We start from the raw sequence: 16,329 nt of genomic DNA on the forward strand, positions 1-16,329 counted from the left end.
GACTTTCTCCTGGTCAGCCAAACACTCACGGTTAGTTAAATATTAAAAACAACAAACAGAGATTCCTTTCTGTGGCCTTCCTGACTCCAGTTCTGCTGCCTCTTCACCATTCAGGCATCTCTGGCTGGTAGGGAACCAACTACTCAGGGGCCACCGGAACCCCAGAAAGGAAAAGGGCCCCAGCAAGCCGCAGGCTGGTGGGGATGCCTTGTGGAAGGAGCTGGCAGGGAGGACAGTATTTCCCAAGTGCTGGAAACGATCTAGGGATGGAGCAAGGGAAATAAACAACTCTAATGTGGGATGAGGATGCCCATTTCGTCATGGAGTCCTGGGAAGATACCCACAGAAACCCGCCAACACAGCATCTTTGCTAACCCAGAGGATATCACGAACTCTGTGTAAAGCTGACCGTCCCTTGAAGTCTAAATACAAGCAAGAATTACAACAAGCATATTTTCACAGGCAGTGCAGCTTCTAGAATTTGAGCCTAAGTAAATCCCTAACAGTGAATCCACTGCCTCTTCCCCTGTGGACAGACAGAGGCAGAGGCAGGCGGATTTCTGAGTTCGAGGCCAGTCTGGTCTACAGAGTGAGTTCCAGGACAGCCAGGGCTCCACAGAAAAACTCTGTCTTGAAAAACAACAACAACAAAAAAGGGTAGCAGTGTCTCCAGAGGTAAGCTGCACTGGATCCTTCTGCAGGTCAGCAGCATTTACAAGGGACAGCAGCCCGTGCACAGGACTCTACATGCCCAGTCCTCTCCTGAACAGGCACCTGTATGGGGAATGCTCATGGTGGGAGGAACAGCGCCCACTTTTCCTTTTCACACATCCCGGAGCCAGCGGCTGAGAAGGAGCTGCTGTGGGCTAGGGCGAGGGTAGTGCTAGCTGCTGCTGTCCAGTGTCGCAGTCTGAAGGAGGCACAGGGAAGGAAGGCCCTTTACTAAAAGATGTGGCAGCAATCCAATCCATGTCCACAGATGATTGCTGGAAACTGTCATTGCACCGTGTGCTTCACATGTCCGAAGTAGCTACGTAAACACACGGGTGTGAGTATGCTCTTAGAAGGGCTGATACACAGGGATGCACAGACTCACCATTTGGCGAGAGGTAATAATAAGCCCTAAAAAGAGTGCAGACTCGCTCAGAAACTCTCTACACCGCTGCCCCAGTGTTTCAGTCAGGATTGGGAGAAGCCAGTAGGCCAGTGGGGGATGCCTCGTGGAAGGAACTGGCAGGGAGCTTCGTGATTTTTAGAGCTGGAAGCTGGGCGCAGGGGTGCAGGAGAAGGAAGAGGAGGTGGCGAGGCACAGCCACTGGAGCAGAGTAGAGGGTTGAGGAGCCAGGTGTGAAGGGTGCAAGGCCTCAGGTGCGGGTGACCTTGGCATCTTTCAGCCTCACAGCCTGTTTCCATTCAAAGCCTAAACAGGCTTCCCGTGCCAACAGCTCCCTAGGAGGAAGAGCCTGAGCAAAACCTGAGGTGACCAACAAGTCATTTCCCTATTAACTCTAATAAGTAAGGGTCAAATACTCACTTCAACAACTCGTTATCAACATCACTACCCAATTTTTTAACAACTTACAACTAAAGCGAGAAGAGGGTTGCGTAAGACAACCTAATGACCTTGTGGAGAGCCATCCATCCCAACCTGCAAACAAGCTTGCCTGCATGCACGAGGGGTGGGGAGAAGGCGCGTACCCGTCTGAAGATACGTTAACAGTACACATATAACCACCTCTGGTCAGTGGGCAGCCATTAAAGGATGCCAGGCAGTGGGGCAGCAGCTGTCTCCCAAGATGACCTGCCTAAAGTTCGGGCTGGCCACACACAGCAATGGCCTCCTCTCCCGGGCTCACAGCCCTTCACCTCGCGCACCTTCCCCGCCCTCACTCACTATCGCAGCGCAGCGCCTGCCGCAGCACCTCTCGTCCGCACAGGTCACACCAGCCCGGGCCGCCCCGCAGCGCCAGTTCCACGAAACGGTGCCCCTCGCCTCTCTCGGCCAAGACGCGGGGATCCTGCGGCTGCTCGAAGATGCTCCTCACGTCGCGGGGTCGGTGCGACCCAGGTCGCCGCCGCAGTCTCTGCTGCAGACCGGGCCGGACAGGGCGAGCGTGGCGGCAGTCCCGGGGTGTGGGCTCCGGGTCCCCCCGGGTACTCCTCCTGCCACCGCGACCCTCTGACCCCCCGGCCGCGGGGATCAGGGCCGCGGGGATGCAGCGGCGCGTCCGGGCGGGAGGTGGCGGCTCGGTGCCACCCAGGCTCTGCAGATACCGCGGCGGCTCCGGGTCTAGGAGCAGCGGGTAGGGACGCTGCCCGATGGCCGGGGACGCCATGGCCAAGGCCCGCAGGCGGCGGCGGCAGCAGCTCCCGAGCCTGGCCAACAGAAGGGGCGGCTCCGGCCGAGCGCGCTTTTAAAGGGCCCGCAGCCCGCGGGCGGGGACGGACGGGGCGGGGCGGGACGGGGCGGAGCCCACGGAGGGGCCGGAAGGGCAACACGCGTGACTGCGGGCCCGAGCCGCGTGGATTTAGGAGCGGCTCCGCGACTCGGGGGTGGCGAAGGGCCGAGCATCCGAGAGGCTCCGCGAGGCTCGCTGGGCGCCGGCTCCTGAGCCTCTGTCTCCAGCCCTGCCCGGTCCCCTCTGGGCGCCTCCCAGGATGCCCTAACACCGGCGGGGCGGGGAGCAGGTGGGAAGGGAGAGCTCTGGAACCCTGGTGGGGCCCCGGAGCGGGAGCTAGCCCGCCGGTGTCAGTGAGGCGCCCTGCGGATTCTCGAGCTGCCCGTGGGAAGCTGGCTACATCGGCTCTCCCTTCTCACCCCTGCTGCCTAGGCTGCCCCTCCCCGAAGACTGGGCTTAGAGGTGATCCTTAAAGATCCGGGGATCATGAGAGACCTCTGTGCCCCGTGGGTGGACAGGAGCTTTCCTCCCGAATTACGCCCCGCCCCCCTTAGTTGCTGGAGTAATCACTGCGGAAAATAAATGCTAAACCCCCTCCCCCGAGACGCCTCCTTTGGTATGGAAGATTCACCTAAGCAGGGGGCGGGGTGGAGAAGTCCGCATCCTACCAGCACCAAGGGGTGCTCCATAGGTTCCTGTCTGGCTTAAGGTTATGCCGCCACCATCTTGAAAATCCTAATTCTTGACCCGGCCTATTCTTTTTGCACCGGGTCTTGAAATTTTATGTAGTGGTAATGACGAGTGGGCCTGTCCACAGTGCCATCTCAAGGGATAGAGAACAGGTGGGGCTGTGGGTTTTTGAACCTGTGCCGGGTCGTAGGCTAGCAAGGGTCCTCGCCCTCTACAGTCTGGTTTTGTAGCTGCAAGGCGCCGTTGCTCTTTCCAGTTCCGCGGTTCTGACTTAGGTCTAGCTCACACTTTCCCCTCTTAAATTACAGGTTTGATTGATTTTAGTGGCAGTCACCAGCAAGCAACTTTGGGGATAGAGTCACTGCACCACATTCAAATATTTTGTATTTTGGGTTTCAGCAAACCAATGATAGAAATATTGGGGGGGGGATGTCTATAGTGAACATGTACACACTTTTTCTCATTATTAAATAATACTGGATAGCAATGATTCATATACACTTACACAATCCCGGTGTTTCATATAGACGGGGTTAAAATGTTCTCTCTGCACACTAAGGTACTTTATAAAAGGGATGAGAATCCTCAGGTTAGAGTACTGGGAGCAATAGTGTATGGATAGAGTGTGGGATGATTCTGAAACCGGACCTGGAATTGTCTATAAATTTGCCTACACCTTAATCTTCAGGGTTCTTTCCAGGCCAGTGATGGGTCTCCCCCTAGTGTCTGGCTGGGAATCCTCACTTTCACTCTTCCCCTTGAAGGTAAATTTAGGCAGTTGCTAAAAGTCCAGTGACCCGGGGAATTCCCAGCCTTCCCTGCTCCACAGCCTCTCCCCTTGGGTGGTGGCAATTAGAATCCTCCTCCTTCAAGCTGGTGGCTGAGGACAAGTTCCTGGTCTCTGCGCTTCACTTTATTCACTGGTTTCTGGGTAGTAGAAAGAAGGACTCCCAGGTGTGTGTGTGTGTGTGTGTGTGTGTGTGTGTGTGTGTGTGTGTGTGAGCTATGATAGGGTGATGAGCACAGAGGCCCCCACTCTGCTCCTCCACCTTTCCTCTTGCTCCCTTTACATCCGTGCTCCAAACTTTGGAGGCCAACCAACCGGAGAGGGCTTGTTAAATCACAGCTTGCTGGCTGTACGAAAGTTCCTGTGTCGGTAAGTCTGGGCTAGGATACTAGACTTGTATTTCTAGCAAGTTCTCATAGTAGCATTGGTTCTGAAGGTCCATTATGAGAACGAATGCTCTAGAGCCATAGCAGGGTGGAGGGAACGGACCTCTCTGTCCCGTAGTCCAGGATCTTTGGGGTTGGGTTCGTTGTAACCGAGAGAACCCAAAAGGTACTGTTCCTTGGTACTTTCTCCCAGTGTGTGAAGGGGGAAGTGCAGCCTGCCTCTTTCATCTTTTCTTCCTCCTTGCTAGGGTTTCTGCAAGCAGCTCTCCGGGTTCTTGCAGAAACCTGTATTGCATATAAACATTTGCTTTGTGTCCACCCTGTGTCTATCCATCTTCACAAGGCTGGAAACCTGTACCTCTCAGGGGTGCCATGTTTTGGGTGGGACCCAGGACAGAGACTAGCTTGAATTTGGGGTGATTGTTTGGTGTGTAAGTAACAAAGTTCTGATAACATGCAGCATCGGGAGGCCGGTTTTGAGACACTATTGATGAATAATTGCCAACAACCATCCTCTCTGTCCTTTCCTTGCCCAGGCCTTCCAAGTGTCACTTGTGGCTGACTTCAATTCCCTGGCTGAAAGGCCCTTGTGAGGACTCCAGTGTCAATTGTCATCAACTGAGGCTGGCTGGGACAGTCAGGTGTGCAGCCTCCCCAGCCATGGGGCCACCTACCTAGAAAACACTGGGTTTGTTTTCCTGTGGCTCTGATTTGGTGGAGCAGTGATGGCTGCTTCCAGAGCTGATGGGGAAATGACATGGAGCCAGAGCTCCTGGGATGGAGACAGATGATGTGGAGATAGTATAAAGTCATGTGACCCACCCAAAACTTTCTCAACTTTAAGATTCATCTCTCTGAGACAAATAAATAAATAAATGAAAAAAAAAAAAAACTAGGTCAGGGTAGGGGAGTAACCATCCCCCAACCTCAATAGGTGTGGGACTCACCTCTCTAATCTTTCCCAATCCAGTCCCCTCCCATGATAGAGCATCTGCTTCTACACACACACACACACACACACACACACACACACACACACACTTCTCCTCCAGGGAAGAAGTGAAAAAAAAATCACCAAGTCACCAAAACTCCTCTAGTTCCGGTAGAGCGACATTACCTGGGGTGTTGGGTGCCTGGGCAGCAGCGTTTTTGACTTTGTCCTTGGTTGGTCACCAGGCTGCAAGGTTTCACCACATCTGCTGAAACATCTACTGGGAAGTTTTGTTTTGTTTGTTTGGCTTTTCTCCTTAGCAGATCATCTTGGCTCAGAGCGGGTCACTTTTCCCAGCTGTGACTCATTCCAGGAGGGACGACATGTTGCTTTTATTTGTGACCAAGGGGAAGGAGTATGGTGAGTTTGAGTGTGGTCAAGGCCGCTTCAGAGGTGGTCCCATAGCATGTTATTTCCCCTGTTGGGTGAGTTATTTCAAGACTATCCCCTAACCTCCCCCCCCAGCCCTACCCCCTAACAAGAAAGAAAAGGGAAAGACAGACATGGCCTGATTTTCCAAAGGAAAAGCTTTGCTTTTATCTGAGTCTGAAGCATTTGTAGCTGCTTAAAATCTTAAAAGGGTTTTCAGAAGCTCTGGGGATACTGGTAGTCATACATAGGATTACAGTGTCAGTCAGGATAAGTTCATGTTGCAGAATCAGCCCCATATCTCGGTGCATCAGACAATAGAGACCCCTTTCTCACTCATACCCCACGTACAGGATGACAAGCACTCACTGGGGACTCCTGCAGATCCCAGACACCATATCGAATACGGCCAGTCACTGTGCCAGGAGGATAGAGAGAAATCCTTGCTGATCCTCACTCGTGTTTAAAAATCCTAGCCACTTCCATTCACAAGTCACAGACCATCCCACACAAGGAGAGCTGATGGCAAAAACTCACTGTGAGCTCAGAGTTAGAGAAGAGCTGGGGTAGGGGCACGGAGTGGAAGGGTAGCTAGCACTCAGCGCTGATAACATCTGTAGTCCTCAAGGACACAGCGGTTATTCATTTCTTAAGCCGGGTACTCCGCTAAGACCCACTGGGTATTAGGTGTTTGTCCAGGCACTCGAGGTCTGGCAGAGACACATGGTCATCATAGTCAAGCTTCATAAGAGAAGCTTGTTCTCTAGTGGGAGCAGCGCACAGTAAGTCATAGGTGTGCTGCCTGTGCATCAGAACTTGAGTGATCTTGAAAACAAACGCAGCGTTTTTAGGAGACAGAAAGTGAGGAGGTTTTGTATTAGATTAGCCCACTAGATCACAACCCTCCTAATGCTGAGCCCCTTTAATACAGCTCTTCGTGCGGTGGCGATCCCCAAACACAAAATTATTCTTGTTGCTACATCATAACTGTAGTTTTGCTACTGTCGGAAGACATAATGTAAACAGCTTCATTTTTCTTTGGGGTCTTTGGGGGTCGAGATCCACAGATTGAGAACCACCTGATTAGCCAAGCAGGCTCTTTCCTAGATTCATCTAAACAGAGCTAAATGGAGAAAAACCCGTGTCTGTGAGTCGCACTGTTCCAGGCTGAGGGAGCGGCAGACACAATGGTCCCTAAGCATCCCCCAAGTCCATGAATACAAATGTGCCCAAACGTTCTCAGGCCCTACCAGTATGATGTCTGACCGTTGGCTTACATATTATAAGAGATTTTGATTAATATGACACATGGACCACAGAAAATGGGTGTGAAGCAGTGGAAGGTAAGACTGTGTGGTCCTTCTACAACATTTGAGGGACATGCCTACAGCCTTTCTCTTCCTGCTTAGGCTACAGGCTACACAGAAGGCCCAGTCTCCACAGGACGGGAGTCTCTCTTGCAACTTTCAGCAGCACCATGATGAATTCGCTGTCTCCCAAGGCTTCAGGCTGGCCAGGGAGGAGGGCTGGACGAACACTATTGTGCATTCTCAGGCATGACTTTAAAAAATCATTTGCTTATTTTGTGTGTGAACAGAGGTCATTGGACAGCTTGTAGTGGTGCAGGAAGGCTCTCCTTCCACCAACCATGTCACCAAATGCTTGTGCTCCCCAGGGAGTTTTCTCTGTCCTTGACAGTACTTAGGGACAAAAGTGTGTGTGGGTGTGCTCCTGAAAAGTGTTGTCATTAGGCTGGGGCACCAGGTTCGTGGCGACTCCTCCATCTGCATATTGTCAAATAGGCAATTTTTCCACCCCGGGCCACAGCCAAGCTTGTGATGGGCCGGCTTGTGTGCACGTACACACTTTTTTTCCCCTGCACTGGAAAAAGTCAGATATTCCAGACATATTCGTCAGCAGCTTTTATCCTTCAGCCAAAGGGGAGGCTACAAGCCACAAGCACTTATATTCCAGGCTCTTGGGCCTGGTATGGTGGCAGCTAGCCTCAGCCTGGGGTTAGGGCAGATTAACAAGCACAGAGGGGCTTGGATGACATCACGGGCTGTCCCTACCCCACCTCAGCCCGACTCTGCCCACCACTACCCGTTCTTCTCTCTGCTGCCCTCATTTCTGCCCCCCTCAGTGTTTCTCCATCTCTCTCTCCTTGGCCACTCATTCCTTTCCATCTCTCTCCTCTCCCTCCTTCCCTCCTTTCTTCCTCTTTCCTTCCCCTCCTTCCTTCTGGTGAGGGAGGTATGGAAAACCAAGGCTTTAAAAGGCAGCTGTTCTGATTTGCCAGCCTAGGAACGTCAAGTACGTTTGGGTCACCCTGGCTTAAACTGTAACCTTTCCCACAAGGATTGCCCATTGTGGTGGTTTGAGTGAGAATGGCTTCCATAGGCTCATATGCTGTTGGGAAGGATTAGGAGGTGTGGCTTAGTTGGAGGAGATGTATCACTAGGGGTGGGCTTGGAGTTCTCAAAAGCCCATGCCAGACCTCTCTCTCGCTCTCTTTCTCTCTCTGTCCCTCTCTCCCTGTCCTTCTTCATCATTACGCTTGACACCATGCACCCCACTATGATCTAAGCAAGTCCCCCAACTAAATGCTTTCCTTTAAGCGTTGCCTCGGTTATGGTGTCTCTTCACAATAGAACAACAACTAAGACACCCACTCAGGATCCTTCCTGCCTGGTGACATGGTGAGTTATAGTCTGATCTGGGCTATACAGATTCCATCTCAAAATAAACAAACAACAAAAGCCCTTAGCTTTAAATACAGGCAGGAAGTGGTTGAAGTATGTAAGAAGGGCTTTCCAAGCTGTAGAGACGGACCATGCAAAAGCCAAAGGCAGAAGCTGAAGGAGGGACAGCCAGGTCACTGAGGTCCATCCTGCCTTACACGGGCTTTCCCAGATTCAGCTGTCCAGGAGAGGCAGGGTGAGCTGTCCAGTCCAGGGGCCATTCATGGGTCATTATAAACTCTGCCTCACCAAGAACACACACCAGCAATGCAGATTCCTGACCCACACCTTCCCCTGCTTGTTAGACTCAGATGCTGGGTGGGGCCCTGGAAATTTATTTCTAACCAGCTACCAGTCTCCAAGAGCAAACTGTGAGTCTACATAGCTCTACAGCACCAAGGCATGGAAGGAAGCTCTAGTCTCGTCCCCAGCCCTCAGCTGCCTGTTCTCTAGCCTGAGGAGCTTGGACTGCCCCTCCACTCTCCCAGGTAGGACCCTACCTTGAGCGGGTCTATTCTCAGAGGATGCCTAGACATATACAAATGCAATGGGGGCATCTTTCCAGATGTCTGCAAGAACCCGAACCCCTCACTCAACCATAGACCGGCAGCAACTGCACACCTCCCAGCACAGGGACCTCCGCACCAGTGAGGTCTAACCTGAGGAAGGTGCACGGAGCAGGCCCATTGTGCACTTTAGAACTCTTCGGTGACTTTCCACCCTCCACACTGGCACTCAAGCATGGTATCTTTAAAATACCAGTTGGACTTGACTTAAAACCAGTCTGGTCCCTTGAAACAAAGCCCACATCCCAGCCATGACCTTTGGGGCTGGCTCCTCCCTTTCCAAACTTCCTACTTCTGCTTAGGAATGCAGAAATGCATGCCTGTGCCTCTACCCAGCGAGCTCCCAGCCTCTCACATGCTCACTGAGATTCTGTTTGGGATCACCTGCTCCTGAGTGACATGCTCCCAGCCTGCTCTCGGTACACTGCCCTGAAAGGAGGGTGACCCCCACCACACCTGAGCTGTGCATTCCAATCACAACGTCTACTGACGTCACAACGTCTCAGTGACAGAGTGTTCTTGTTACTCTGGTAGCTTCAGTACCTAGCAGGAGCCTAGCATTCTTATTCTCCACCTAATGAACTGAATGGATTCACTCTATTTTAAGGAACTGATGCGGGGAACAGAGGGGGAATTGAAAGGATCTTAGAACATCCAGGGCTCTTATAGGCAACTCTGGTTGTGGGCCGTGACCACTCAAAATCTTCTGAAATGAAACTGGAAGCCACATTAGCAGCTTGGCCATCCGGGTCAACCGAAGCCTTTCAGTAGGGTCCTCGATTTGTGGGCATGCTCAGGAGATAAGGCTCTGTCTGGATCGTGTCATTTCCTGAACATCTGCATCTGGCTCCATGGAATCCCCTGGCTCTTTCACTGCACTCCACCAAACACGTGGGTTCGGAGCCTCCAGGGAAAACCCGCTGTGGGACTTCCCTGTTGGGCCACTGATGAGCAAAAACTGGCCTGAATTCATTCCCAGAGAGCAGGCTAGAAGTGGCTTGGTGCTAGGGCCATGGGGACTGAACTTGAGTCCATGGACTTAAGGCTCAAAAAGCCTACATGAAGGAAGGAACAAACCTAAACTAAGCAGCTAGGCTCTGCCTCCTCCCTGCCCTGCCCCTCCTCTGAAGACATCCACTTTAGGGCTCTGTCCCCTCCCCGCCCCGCCCCTCCTCTGTAGACATCCACTTTAGGGCTCTGCCTTCTCCACTCCTGGTCCTGCTGGCTCATTTAGGGAGAGCATCCTCCATGGATGGTGAGACTCTCATGAAGACAGGGTGGGCTGGGGCCAATCACAGGGCTTCTTGTTTACATTCCTCTCCTGTGGAAGCCACCTTGCTGTATTGGCAAAAGACTGAAGAAGACAGACTACATTTGCAAGCAGTTGGTACAAGTTGGAGTGTTCTACCCAGTGCCCGCTCTAGCTTCCAGGCTCAATAAAGGAAAGCTCTCCTCCAGTGGTCTTCAAACATAGTGGACAGAGCCTAGATTGTGATAAGGGCTGGGGAGAGCAGCAGATGATTAGGTGGTAGGTTTTTGTTGTTGTTGTTTTTTAAAAAAGATAAACTTTCTCCCCGGGATCCAGGCTTCTGATGTGGCCCCTAAATGACAGAGCAGGAAAATGGAGATCTTTTCAGGAGAGGCCATCTTCCCTAAAATCAGAACCCACCGGGGAAAAGGCAGGGACCAGGAAATGAGCTCACTGTTCCATTTTCCAAAGCTCTGGAGACATCCCTCCCAGACCTCTGGGCTTTTCCACCCCTTCCCAGTTAGGTACCATAGTTGCAGGAAAACAGAAAAGGTGTTTATTCCATGTCTGAAGGTGCAGGCTTGCTTTTTCCTTAGGACTTCGGATTCAAACATCTGTCCAGTTAGCATGGCTAAGGTTGATACTGACCAGCTGTTTCCCAGAACCAAGGGTTCCTCAAGAAAAGGCAAAGGGGGACCCCCCCCCCAAAGCACCAGCAGTTGGCCTCAACTACCCACTTTCTCAAATGCAGGTGCATTCAGACCAAGCGCAGAGGGGCCATTTGTGGGTTGCCTGTGGCCAGGAATGGGGACACTCAGGAAACAGCATAGGAAACTGGAGAATGAGCCCTCTGATCCAGCACTCCAGAGAAGCCCGAGAAGCAGGAGAAGCCTGCTGGTCCTGAGAAGTGCAGAGTGTGAGAGAGCTGAGCCTTTTCTTCCCAAGACCCAGCCGAGTTCAGACTTCTGGGCCTGGGTGAGGAAGAACAGATGTGGTGTCTCGCTAAGGCAGTGGTAGCCGCATGCTCTCTCCTGTGGGTACTGCCTGGGATGGTCAGGAGTCCCTGTTTTAGCTGCTTCCCAAGAGGACAGACAGTCAAAGTAATGCTTGTTTGTTGGCCAATGGCCAAGAGGGAGGTAGGCTAGTGAGATGGGACCAGAACCTGCCCTGAATCTGGTCTCACGGTGCAGGGGTACGGTATGAATGATTCTAAAGCTTCCAAGTGCCTCGTGCACCCCCAGGGAGCTCAGACATCTGGTGCTGACGGAATTCTATGTAACCTGTAAGGGAAAGCATGGGTCAGCTTGGCACACTCACTGAAGAAGCCTGCAGATGGTACCCAAGGCCATCAATGTTCAGGAGCACCCAGTCATCGGGTCCTCAGCTCTCCTCCTGTGGCATCGCTGTCCCCAGATACCACCTTCTGCTTTTCATCTCTGCATGTTGGGATCCCCTGGGAATCTTAAAAGACCCCTAGCCCAGGCATCTCTCAGGGTGGGTCTCTGCAGCAGGTCCCCAGACTCCCTGTACTTTTGGAAGCACCATTGTTCCAGTGTGAAGACACCCTGGAAGGTCAGAAAGGGGCTCAGATTGGTTCACTGAGCTTGTTGGTTATGGGTCTGAATGAGGAAGTGCAAGTTCACTAAAATCAAGTTCTGAGATATTTGTAAATCACAGCAAGAGAGATTTATGTTGGCGCTAGTGATTAGAACTTCCTGCTCAAGAGGGCGGAAGCTGGGGAGGAGACGGATTCTCCTGAGTCGGAATGGAACTGGGAGTGCATGCCTCCCCAACTCAGGAACCCTTCAAAACTCTGAGGACCGACCACAGCATCTGCTCCTGGTTGTTCTACCGCCTGAGCCCAATTCTAGTCTCTCACAGTGCTACTGTGTGGCGGTCTGAATGAGAATAGCACTTGTTTAAGGGCTTGGTCCCCAGTGGGTGGAACTCTGTGAGAGGGCTTAGGAAGAATGGCTTTGTTGGAGGAGGTGTGCCAGTCAGGGTGGCCTTTGAGGCTTCAAACCCCCCATGCCAAGTTGGACACCGTGATGCACGTCTTTAATCCCAACACTCAGGAGGCAGAGGCAGGCAGAGCTCTGTGAGTTTGAAGCTAGCCTGGTCTACAAAGCGAGTTCCAAGACAGCCAAGACTACACAGAAACCCTGTCTCTAACAAGTGAACTGCTTTATACAGAGCGGACCTCCTGAGTTATTTGGGCAGTTCACAATCTTGGTGTGTATGTTCACACCCACATTTTCTTTTGTGACTTTTGGAATCCCAAAGCTTGAGCATTGCTCCTGGTCCCCACCTACAGGAGGGTGTGCTACCTGGAGATGCACCAGCCTGGGCGCTCTGAGTGGGTGGGAAGGATGGAGCCCATGGGGCAGGAGATTTGGGCAAAAATGTCAGTTTGTCTGTGCTGTGATTTCAGGGTGAGACAGTGGCATCCACTCCAAGGACACCTGGGAAGACCCCAGGGATCGTGTGAGAGAGCCTTAGGCATACTGCCCACATTCAGTGCACACGAGTCCACCTGCCTCCAAGCCCCACTCTGAGATACTAAGGCTAGCTAGCTTCAAACCCTATGAGTTAAACCTACAGCTCCTCAAGATGGTAGCCTGCTTGTGGATGAGGCCTTACACTCCAGTGTGGTTGCTTAGAGACTCGGCAGGTGCCGTGGATCATGCCACGGGGTACCCAGGGACTCTACGCCCTGGTAGCAGGGAGGACACAGCCTTCCCCAGATACAGTAGATGCTTACCGTTCGATGAGTCGGTTGTTGTCCTGGAGATCAAAGGCCAATAGCTTCATATCGTTACAAAGCTCCTGCATGCTGTCCAAGGGGCAAGAAAGGGACGGCTGAGGCCCAGAGCCCACTTGCAGAGGCTGTGGTGCAGCCTCTTTGGCATGGGATGAAGCCACAAGGTTTTAACTTCAGCATCCTCCTTCCCTCCAACTCTCCAGGACTTACTGGAAGACCAGGTCCTTCCCATCAGGGCTGGGCTGGGAAGCTGAAGGTTGTGGAGAGACCTCAGCTCCCTGTTCAGAAGCTCTGTCCAGAAGGAGTCGATCAAAGATCTGAAGGGAAGCCATGGGTTAGTCAGGAAGGACCTGTCAGCTTTTCGTGTGGCTGGTTAGGGGACACGCTGAAGGAAGGTAACTATCTCCCTAGAGCTCCCAGACCTCCCAGTCTTTCAGCACCCCATTCCTTCCCATCCTGGGAGTCCCCACTGCTGTAACAGCTTTCCTTCATCTGTACTGAGCTGAATGATTCAGTTTGCCAAGTCCCCCTTTGGGTCTAACCTAAACCTCTCATAAGGCCATAGTTTGGGATAGATGGCGTTCCTGGCCAGTCTCTGAGGCTACCCGCCTCATGGGCTGGGAGCCACGTGTAGCCATCTTCTAGTAGCTCCCCCTCTGTATTCCCTGTGGCCAGCTAGACAGCTGCCTTGGCTGAGAGCGAATCAGAAAGCCAAGGAGAGCTCACACAGCCTCAGCAGGAGCCTTGGGGCCTCCAAGGCTGCGTAGAACCTGAGAGAGAGGCCCTGGCTTATACTAACTCTCAGTCTGAAATGGAATGTTCCTATCTCAGGGCGTATTTGTAAGCCAGGGACCTCCAACCCTCATGGGCATCCCTGAATTTGGTCAAGGCTGCCCTGTCCACCACAGGAAGTGATCCAGGTGCCCCTCCCCTCAACAGCCCCTAGAAATCTGAAAGCACCCATACCTTGCTCAGGCTCTCCTGGGCTTCTCGGGCTTCCGAGTTACAGGCAGTCACAGAGTGGCCAACGAGGTGCAGGTGGTTCTGGGCCTTCTGCACCTGCCTTGAGTAGAGAATGAGATTAGAGCAGGACTCTGGCTCTCCACTGCTGGGACACAGCTGTCATTAGCTCACCAGAGAGTACTAAGCATTGAGCTCCCTGTAGGACTCTCCTTCTGGGAGTCACCCATCTCTCCCTCTTGCCATGCTGAGGGAACTGAGGGAATCCCAACTGAAACAAGGCAGGGATCAGTCACACTGCCCATGTGAATGTAGCTGGGTCACTCGAATGGTTACCGCCAGGCAAGACTTGGGAGAGAGGTGACATTTCAGGCTAGTGCATTTCTGCAAGGGCAGCCCACACTAGAGCATTTATGTGGGGAGTGTCCGTGCCTCCCTTTCCATAACAGAGTAAGGGCAAGACTTGAGACAGGGTTTCTCTGTGTAGCCTTGGCTGTCCTGGAACTCACTCTGTAGACCAGGCAGGCCTCAAACTCAGAAATCTGCCTGCCTCTGCCTCCCAAGTGCTAGGATTAAAGTCTTGTACCACCACTGCTCGGTGGGGGATAGCTTTTAAACTACTGATATCTAACATCTGCCTAGGCACATCAAATCAGAGTGTTGGGGTTTGCCAGGCATTGTATTCTCATGTGAAGGGGAGAGGAACTGAGCCCATGACAAGACTGCAGGCCACACAGCACACAGGAAACTGACCTTCCCTCTCAGGGGTCCCAGAAAAGCACACTAAGGGACCGTGGGCCTGTTAGAAAAAGGAGTCCCAAATTTGGGAATAGTTTGAGGGATGGAGTGTTAGTGGGGACTGCCTGGCCTGCTTCCCTGCCCCCCTGTTTCTCCTCCCCAGGGGAGCTGGTGTTCTCCCTAGAGAGAGGAGACCCATCACAGCAGACAGCACGGCAGGGGAAATCCAGAGTTTTTAGGGTCATCTTAGCCCACATTCCAGCCCTCAGTCTGCTATTAGCTCTGTGACATTAAGGAGAGACCAGTTCTTTGAGCCTGGGTCCTCTCATCTGAGAAAGGAGACTGGGTGTGTGGACACTGGGGAACCAAATAAGCACATTTGTAGAAATCACCTAGCATTCCACCCGGCCACTATACCTTCACTTCTCACTAAGTCCTCTCTTACTGAGGCACCGCAGAGCCCATGGTCTGCAGTCCGGAAAGGCTGGGCCAGTCTAGCCCATGGTCCCCTATAGTCTGGAAGCGCTGGGCCAGCCCAGGCTCCTTGAGTTCAGAGGAAGGGCCAGGCTGCTTACCTCATCCGCTTGCCATGTGTGACCAGCGACACCTGATACGTCTGTACACACTCCTCCTGGAACACCTGCAGTAGCCTCTTGGCTAGATGACTGAAATTTACCCTGGAAGGACAGAGACCTCATGGACCGGGGTGAGCAGCCAGAGCCACCATCTGCATGCAGACTTAGCCCTTCCATCACTACCCGTCACAAATGCCAGCCCCTTCACCCGCAGCAGGGGCAGCTCTCAGGGAAGAGAGGATGACCATACACTTGGGTCCTGAAGCCCGGAGGCCAGCAGAGCCACGTGTACCAATAAGGAGACGGGGAGGCCAATACAATGGCCCATGAACGCATACACTCTCAAACTTGATCCCTGGGAGAAAACAAGGATGCAGTGCTTTGGAAAGCCCGTGAGTATAGGTGTGTGCACTCGTGTGTCTGTGGATATGCATGCAGGTGTTAGAGGTGGGATAGCTCTGGGAGGAAAAATCTCCAAATAGCCACTAGACCAGGGAGGCTCATGGAAGATGTGGGTGTCCAAGAAACAGTATCTTTGAGATGCTAGGCAGACCAACAGCCAAGGTCAAAGCAGGGAGGGGGGAAGAAGCTTTCTCACAATCACTTGTTCAGGCTGGGAGTAAAGCCAGTCACTTCAAGGTTGACTGTGAGAAACCTCTGACTCAGCTGAGACCCTATGTAACAAGGCTCGGATAGTTACGCCCTTTGTCCAGCCGTGGCGGAGGGTCAAAGCGCTTCACTATATCCCGCCTAGAATAAAGACTGACTCCATCCCTATGAGCTCCGCCCTCCTGCCCACCTGCCTGCCGGGAATGGGACCACTCACTTATCCAGCTTGTGGATCTGCTCCTCGTTGTAGCTGAGCCCTGAAGGAAACAGATGGGGATGACGTCACCACTCAATTAGTCAGGAAGCCAAGTTAAAAAGATGAAGACAGCCTAGGGTGGGGGCTATTTTATGGGATCTCAGGCCTAGGGGAGCTCGAGGGGATGAGGAAATGGAACATAAAGTAACTATGACAACATTGCTGTTGTGGTGGAAAGACTGGATATGATTTAGGTCCAAAGGAGCTGAGGAGAAATGCTATGGGGTTCTAGAGCGAGGCAAACACGCTGGG

General features: G+C 52.6%; 2 protein-coding genes across 6 annotated transcripts in view; both read right to left on the reverse strand.

The window, feature by feature from the left end:
- The window catches only part of Rassf5 (Ras association domain family member 5), a 69,215-nt gene extending 66,816 nt beyond the window's left edge, over positions 1-2,399 (reverse strand). Inside the window, exon 1 of one of the 2 annotated variants that reach the window (XM_031381703.1) lies at positions 1,895-2,398. In XM_031381703.1, the coding sequence (XP_031237563.1) occupies positions 1,895-2,336 (442 nt within the window). In that variant the 5' untranslated portion in view covers positions 2,337-2,398. Of the gene's footprint in view, positions 1-1,894 lie in introns of both variants that reach the window. The other variant, XM_031381712.1, reaches the window with a different exon arrangement.
- An 8,312-nt stretch (positions 2,400-10,711) lies between these two features.
- The window catches only part of Ikbke (inhibitor of nuclear factor kappa B kinase subunit epsilon), a 25,617-nt gene continuing 19,999 nt past the window's right edge, over positions 10,712-16,329 (reverse strand). For all 4 annotated transcript variants that reach the window (XM_031381843.1, XM_031381834.1, XM_031381852.1 and 1 more), the window contains 6 exons: positions 16,039-16,078; positions 15,213-15,314; positions 13,906-14,002; positions 13,150-13,256; positions 12,940-13,011; positions 10,712-11,458 (listed from right to left, as the gene is read on the reverse strand). In XM_031381843.1, coding sequence (XP_031237703.1) covers positions 11,425-11,458; positions 12,940-13,011; positions 13,150-13,256; positions 13,906-14,002; positions 15,213-15,314; positions 16,039-16,078 — 452 coding nt within the window. In that variant the 3' untranslated portion in view covers positions 10,712-11,424. The remainder of the gene's footprint in view (positions 11,459-12,939; positions 13,012-13,149; positions 13,257-13,905; positions 14,003-15,212; positions 15,315-16,038; positions 16,079-16,329) is intronic.

Source organism: Mastomys coucha, unplaced genomic scaffold (assembly GCF_008632895.1).
Source record: "Mastomys coucha isolate ucsf_1 unplaced genomic scaffold, UCSF_Mcou_1 pScaffold1, whole genome shotgun sequence".
NCBI classification, from domain to species: Eukaryota; Metazoa; Chordata; class Mammalia; order Rodentia; family Muridae; genus Mastomys; species Mastomys coucha.